This window comes from Benincasa hispida, chromosome 1 (assembly GCF_009727055.1).
Source record: "Benincasa hispida cultivar B227 chromosome 1, ASM972705v1, whole genome shotgun sequence".
NCBI lineage: Eukaryota > Viridiplantae > Streptophyta > Magnoliopsida > Cucurbitales > Cucurbitaceae > Benincasa > Benincasa hispida.
This window is the reverse complement of record NC_052349.1, coordinates 31,250,546-31,258,480: the sequence shown is the minus strand read 5'-3', so window position 1 is coordinate 31,258,480 and position 7,935 is coordinate 31,250,546. Positions and strand designations below refer to the sequence as shown.

The 7,935-nt window shown below is 32.4% G+C and overlaps 1 protein-coding gene across 3 annotated transcripts; it reads left to right on the top strand.

The window, feature by feature from the left end:
* On the top strand, positions 1-5,794 carry LOC120091579. Of its 3 annotated transcripts, XR_005485745.1 has the most exons (6): positions 1-533; positions 2,466-2,684; positions 3,010-3,035; positions 3,115-3,413; positions 4,612-4,751; positions 5,350-5,794. XR_005485745.1 is itself a non-coding variant. In XM_039049686.1 (4 exons), exons 1-4 carry the CDS (start codon positions 162-164, stop codon positions 3,356-3,358), a joined length of 861 nt encoding a protein of 286 aa, XP_038905614.1. In that variant the 5' UTR covers positions 1-161; the 3' UTR covers positions 3,359-4,040. The 3 variants fall into 3 exon arrangements, 1 of the variants encoding a protein (XP_038905614.1); XR_005485744.1 differs by lacking the exon at positions 5,350-5,794 and having other exon boundaries at positions 4,612-4,957; XM_039049686.1 differs by lacking the exons at positions 4,612-4,751; positions 5,350-5,794 and having other exon boundaries at positions 3,115-4,040.
* The last annotated feature ends 2,141 nt before the right edge of the window (positions 5,795-7,935 follow it).

The following is a 7,935-nucleotide window of genomic DNA, read 5'->3' as shown; positions in this document are numbered from 1 at the left end:
AAATGCATGGTAGTGGACATTTTGGCATAGCAGAGGAAAACTTCTTCCCCTATTATCCCATCTTCCAAACTTCACATAGCACATAGCACATAGCACATAGCAAAGCAATCAATCCACCAAAAACCCATTAGCCATATCCATCATCCATTAAACCTCCTCAAATGTTGCAGACCCAGAACCTTCTCTCCTCCAATTTTCCCTTTTTCACTCTCTCACTAACCCACAATCACAAGCTCTTTCTCTCTCCTCCAACCCACTCATCTTCTTCCTCCTCCTCTCTTCACAGACCCATCGCCTTCCACTCTGTTTCTCCACTCACAACTCACCATTCCTTTTGCTTACCCCAATTCTCTGAGCTTGCAGATGCCACTTTTCTTGATGATAATGGCCCAGTTGAACTCCCATCCACCATTTTTGCTACTACTGATGACCCTTCTTCTCTCCAAGTTGCTACCAGTGTTCTTCTTACAGGGGCCATCTCTGTCTTCCTCTTTCGTTCCCTCCGCCGCCGTGCTAAGCGGGTCAAAGAGCTGGTACTATTTACTACATTTCTTTTTACTCTTTGGCTTACGCGATTTTTAGCTTTTTGAGTTTAGAAACGAATTGGGGTTTGCTGTTTTCTTTTTTTTCTTTTTTTTTTTTTGCCTGCTATGTGTTTGAAGAAATTCTTCATAGAAGCTGCTTGCAGTTGCTAAGTCATTCGTTGAATGGTTAAGTTCATTATGAAATTGTAGTGATTTGCTTGGTCTTGTATATTCTCATTCTAGTGGAAAGTAGAGTAGTTTAATGAATTCTAAAGGATGACCAAGCCAAATTCATCTCATATGGTGATTGGCCATGGCTAGCTGGATCTAAGAGTTGTTTGTATATTCTGCATTGCCTCCTGGCCTCTTTTGCGGCCATCAAGGATGCCATGTCAGTTACAAAGAAGCTGAAAATATTGGGTTGAAGACGAGATTTTTGCACAGGTGACCCAAATTTCACACCCAATATGCCATTTAGGCTACATTTTTTTTCAAAAAAGGAAACCAGATTTTTCATTGATGAAATGAAAAGAGACTTATTATATTCAAGGTACATAAATCTCAAAGGTAGAAAAGAAAAAGAATACCAAAATAACATCGATAAAGGAAAAATAAACATCCCAAATATTACATAAAATGTAAATAAAGGAGCTGCAAAATGATGGAAAAGAGTGCAACAGGATGAGGCTTTGAGACAAACCGATTTCAGATGAGCAAAACACGTGAGATTATGAGAAAACTTCCAGATTACCAAAAACAAGGCCACTTGAACTAGATTTTGAAAACAATAAAGAATATTCTTTTGTTGATGTCACAACGCGCTTGCTAATACTTTTTTCAGAGCGGCAAGTGCAAGTGAGAGTGACGAGGAGTGTGAGTATGAGGAAGTGAGGGGGTGACATAATATTAGCAAAAGGTTATACATTCTTATTTTCAAAATCTGGGTCAAATGCAATTTCAGCTGTAAAATTTGGGTCATCCGTACCAAAATCTTAGAGACAATTGATTGTGTTAGTAATTTTCTTGACTGCCTATGCCTCATTGCAATTTGCTGGAAATAGTTGGGTTGAAAATTAGAAGCCGTTGTCATATGGTGACTTGAGAACATCATGCATAAAGAAAGTTCGATGAATATTAACCAGATATTAAATGTATTCTAACTAATCAACTTAAATTTTGGGTCTTGTGCTAGTTTAACCTTAATAACTTATGGTTATACCTATACGTGCAACAGGATGTTTAACCTTAACTTTTGGAGGAGTTTGAACCACTTGAAATTTCGCTTAAACTTTTGTAGTGGCCAGTCTGATTTTTTTTTTATTATTATTATTATTATTTTGTATCACTGGAAGATCTTTGAATGTTATGTTTATATTCTGGAATCATAATATGTTGGCAGTAAGGTTGGGAGGAGAGGGTGGATGGGAGAATGTTTGAAGGGAACTGTCTTAGATTTTGGGGAATGGGCCAAGCTAGCAGAATACTATGCATCCTCATCTTCTAAGCGCTCACTTTTGAGTTATATTTTTTGACAATAATTCCAATGTAATAAAAACATTTACTGGATTTTTTTCTTTTATGAACGGATTATCTTCTCACAATTTCTTTGCAACTTTTGCATTGTAACTTTTCCCCAATGCAAAGAGAAGTGTTTCAGATTATTTTTTTCTCGGTCCTATCCTTTCATTGCTTTGTTTAACTTGTTTTGTTTTCTTTGATGGAAGTCAAATTTCCCTTTCAAAACGTGTTTTTTTGGGTAAAGAACATTTTACTCAATCTCATTCCATATCGCTCTTGGCATGGTGCTTTTGCAAAGTGCAATTTTTCTTATCCAGCCTATTTCTGGATCTGAAGCGATTCTGAACTTTCAGATTTATTGAGTTGATTTCTTTTGTTACTATAAACCATTGGAAATTTGTTGACTTTATGTGGCCATTTTAGAAATTTAGGTCTGCTGGAGTAAAAAAGTCTCTGAAGGAGGAAGCAATGGATAGTTTGAAAGCAATTAGTACAGGTCCAATTGAATCAAAGTCAACACCTTCACCCATACAAGCATTCTTGGGAGCAATAGCAGCTGGTGTTATTGCAGTAATCTTATATAAATTCACCACTACCATTGAAGCTGCTCTGAACAGACAGACTGTGTCTGATAACTTCTCGGTATGCTTTTGTGTTTACTTCATGTTTATATATGTTTCATCTATTTCTTTTGGGCAACTATGGGAGGATTATCTTTTCTCATTTACGTCATCCAAGGTAATATGATTTGAGCTAGACAATGTTAGGCATGTTTTCTGTGTTTTTCACGCAGAGAACTATTTGATTAATATCTTGTACATTGCATTAACAAATGGATGATGATGCGTGTCTGATGATGAAATTAACGAACAAGAAAATTTGAAACTTTTGTGAATTGATGTTCTCCTGGTGTTTGCCTCATATGACCTCAGAATGTCGTTTAACAATTGGTTTCCATCTCTTTTAGGTTCGACAACTGACGATAACAATAAGGTAACTTCCTCAACTTACTCTAACTTCGCTTGCAGTTAGATAAAAGATCAGTGGTCAATTTCGTATCTCTTATATGCAGAACTATTGTGAACGGATTATGCTACCTTGCAACATTTGTTTTTGGGATTAATGCAATTGGTTTATTCCTTTACTCTGGTCAATTGGCCATGAATTCCGTCATGGAAGAAGGTTCCAAAGATAAAGAACCTAAAGGTAAAGGTGATAAGCAAGTTAGCCCACCAAATTCAACAGCTGAAACGACCCTCAATAGCACCGAATCAAGCAACAGCGAGGATGATCAAAGTTCAAGTAATTCGCAGTAATGGAAGAGGACCCCCTCTGATCAAACTTTGGCTGTGTCGGCAGCCATTTGTAAAGGTGATCTGCTTGGACTTAATCATGCATTTTTTACCATCCTCTTCTTCAGTTCCAGTAACTCCCTGTCTGTCATCTGTGATCATTATATGGTAAAACAATACTCAGAAAAAAGGTTAGTCTACTGTTAGCCTGTATCTGCAGAATATATTTCTGCTCTGCTAACACAAAACCTTGGATGAACAATGTATAGAAGGTTGCATACTGAGTTTTTTTTTCCTCCTTTTTTTTATTAGTACTAGGGAATTTGAACCAGAGATCTTTTGGTCGCAACACATCCGTATGCTAGTTGTGTTAGGCTTATTATGGCATTACCTAGCCAGCTAGTTCAAGTCCATTGACCCAAATTTCTTTGTGATTGGGTTTTCAAAAGCACCAAATTCATCTACTAGCATAACCATTGTCCCTTTTTCAGCTCACTTAAATCATGGACCAGATAATTAGTGCCGTAGATTGATGCTAAGCCTAATGGTTCTAATAAGCCTGGGCTTATGAAGCTTGGGCTTGTGCAATCTTTGTTTACACTGTGCAAAAGGGTCTGTGTATAACTTGAATTTATGTTTAATTTGTGGATTTATAATTTGTAAGCATTAAACTATTAAACTGTAATATAAAAGGTGAGTCCATCTACGCTGTCTTTAAGATGAAATCGAAGAGCTAACGCTCTTTTTGAGTTCATCCACGTTATCTTTTTCATTCTGCCACGGGGATGAGAATCGTGGAGCTTACTGTATTACCTGTGTTGCAACTAGTTTTGAGAACATTTTTAGGAGAATATTTCTTCTACACCGTGAGAATTTTTTTTAGGAGAATATTTCTTCTACTTCGAAAGGCGGTGTATTTTAAGGTTCTTTTTATTCCAATTGGTTATTGAATGTTGTTAATGGAGAGTTATTGGTACGAAATCTACTAGTGCACGATTTTTAAAAAGTTCTCTTTCAAAAATAAAAAATAAAAAGTGAGCTTTACAACTTTAGGTTTGTATAGCTCTTTAAATTAACAAATTTGTAGTTTAAATTGGAAGATCTCAAAGTAGGTTTGGATTAACATTTTTTAAAACACTTAGAAGGTCAATTTAAATAGGCTCTAAATATACTTAATATACTTAGGTGCGGCTTCTTGTGGCATGAGCTCAACTCATAAGCCAAAACATAAGGCACTAAATCACCTTGAAACTATAATATATAATCATGTGTTGCAGGATGGGAGGATGCAGGTGACATACTTTATGGAAATGATGGATGGACCAATGGCACCACATATTAGATAATTTATGAAGAAGTGATACAAGGATCTTCCATTCCCAATGCTGTGCTTAAAGAGAGCCTAATTAAAGCTGAGGTATGGAAGTGAAGGTTAAAAGAATAATAGAAATAATTGGAAGTTGTTGCTGCTCTTATGGTGTTGAGAATCCTATCTATATAGATCTACTATTGTCCTCTCTTTTACCTTCAAGAAAGTTTGTACACTTTTCTCTGAGTACAAATCTTGACTTTTGAGAGATTCATTCAAATTCAAATCAAGAAATTTTCCCTCCAATTATTCTCTTTTCGGTTTCAGTTACTTGATCCTACAAATTATAAGTCTGATTGTACAACATGTAGCATTAGGCAACTTTTTCTTAATTAAACAATTACAAGATGAAGATCAAATCATCAACATTTGACGTAGGATTATGAGGTAACTGACTACAATCATCGGAGAAGTAAAACGATTCAAGTTAGTTTGGCCAAATCTAATAAGAAAGTGACCTTATATTTAAGAAAAAATGAAAACAAACATTAATAAAATCAAAATGAGTTGACAAACCACCCAACCAAAACCAACTCAACTTGGTACCAACTGAACTCATCAAATATGAACCGACTTATTTTTAGGTTTGAACTTTTGATTTGACAAACATATTTGTCTTGACACTGAATTCTATTGATTTTTCCAGTTTCATCTCGGACTCGTAATGGTACGGTTCGAGCTAAAGCCAGGCAAGGCATCTGTCATTGTTGTGGGTTGAGGAGCTTTCCTTGACATTCATGGGGTTCTTTTTATACTCTTTTTCAGTAGGAATCATGACAGAAGCAAGGAAAAAAAAAAAAAATGGTAAAAGGGTATTCAGCTCTGCAAACAAATTCCAAGGCAGTGAGATATATTTGTTTTCTGCAGGGTGCAGTAACAGCATTGTATCACATTTGAATTGTTCAAAATCATTCTCTCAAAAATATATTTTGAATTTTCAAATCATTTTATCTCTTGAAGTTTTTTTAGTACAACTACGAGAATGAGGATTGAACTTTTGACCTCTTGGTCGATAGTATATGTCAATACCATTGAACTAATTTCACTTTGGTGTATCTCTCTTATGTTTAATATTATGATTTTTCTATTTATGTTAGATTAGCTTAATGCTATGATATTTCATTTATGTATCCACATCATTTTGTTATAAACTATTTACAATTATTTTGCAAATATATCATGTCCTTTTATTTTATAATTAATTTCTAATATTTTATATTATTTTGTAATTATTCTTTTTTTTTTAATTTCTACTCTTGGATCCATATTTACACAAATATTTTACAATATACATGTAAATGTTGTCTTACTTTATAACATGGTTAATTATGATCTAATTCAGTCACAATCAAAGTTTTCTTAACTAATTATAACAACCACCAATTTCTACAAAGTTTCCAAAAATTTTCATCGATATTGACGGTTTCATCCTTATTTTTTCATAAAGTCGAGACCTCCATATTTTGGGAATTTTATTTAGTTTCCCCGATTTATATATAGATTAATTAATAAATAAATGTTATTATTAGAGGGTGTAGGCATGTGGGTTTGGGGGGGTTTTTTTATAATTAATTTAAGTTAAATGGAAAGAATCATTTAGAATGGAATTTTTTTTCCAATAGAAATCAAATGAAACCAACAAAGCCAACCAAAATTAAATTGAAACCATCAAAATCAATAATATCTATCAAAATTGAACCAACCAACACTTTTCATTCTATTCTTTCAATTGTTTTCTTAATAAAATGTTAAAAAAAATAAATAAAATAAAAAAGACTAGGGAATTTCGTACAGTTTAAGTTGATCGATTAAATGTATTTGGAGCAAACGTCTCTAAGATTAAGAAAGATTATTTATTTATTTATTTATTTATTTATTTATTTATTTATTTATTTATTTATTTATTTATTTATTTATTTATTTATTTATTTATTTATAATAATGAAAGATTAAGAAAATGGTTAAATTACAAGTTTAGACTTTCAATTTTATGTCTATTAGTACTTAAAATTTTGATTTTATGTCTAATAGAAACTTTAAAATGTGTCTAATAGGTCCTTCAACCTTCAACTTTTTGTCTAATAGTCCTTAAATTTTAATTTGTGTCTAATAGATAGGTGACCTTTTCAATATTTTTTAGTGATAGTTGCAAATATAGCAATCAGGACCGAAGTAATAGTAGATATAGCATAATGTAAAAAAAATTACGAATATGACAAAATGTTGATGGCCTATCAGTGATAGAACATTTTGTTGATAGGAGTCTATCAGTAATAGACTATATCGCTAATAAGAGTCTACCAGTGATTAGTCTATCGCTGATAGACTTTGCCATATTTGTAATTTTTTTAAAGATATTGTTATACACTATTATCTCTAAAAATGCTACCTATTACAATTACTCTATTTTTTAACCAATAATCTACTAGACATAAAATTGAAAGTTTAGAGTTGCATTAGACAAAACTTTTAGTTCTATTTGTATTAGATAAGTTAATTTTAAATTTTTTTTTTAATATGTCAAAGTTTTATTAGACACAAATATAAAAATTCATAAACTTATTAAATATTTTTTAAGTTTAGCAAGTTTTTAAACACTTATTAAATTTAGAGGTCAAATAGATATAGATTGAACGTTTAAAAACTAAATTTGTAATTTGAGGATTTATATATATATGAAAAGGCAAGTGTTTAAAAGGAAACTAAATTATAAAACACAAAAAGAAGGAAAAAGAAAGTACAATTCATTGCTTTAAAAAAATGAACAACTTTTATTTTCATGTTGAAAACACTAGAGATTTTTATGTGATAAGATGGAGATAGCAACGATGACAAAAGCAAAGCAACAATGAAAAAAGGTTAGTTTGAAAGCTTTGGGAATCTTTTCCAATGCTAAACATTTCACATTCCCAAAAGCCTTTTAAAATTCAACAAAGCTTCAAAGTGCTAACCTCCAACTCCAAATCATGCATCTCCTTTACTTTCTTTTTTCTTTTCGCTTTTACATTATTTTGTATCATTTTCCTCATTCCACATTTTTTTTTTGTATATATGTATATATACCAAATATACTCAAAATTAAACCTCACATATGTAACAAATTACTATTACTTTTTTTTCTATTAGGTCGGGAGTGGTTCTAATTTAGTTTTCATACTTTTAAATGTTTAATTTAGTTTGCATTAAAAAGTTGGTCTTTATAATTAGTTTATGTTAGCGTTCTAACCAAAAA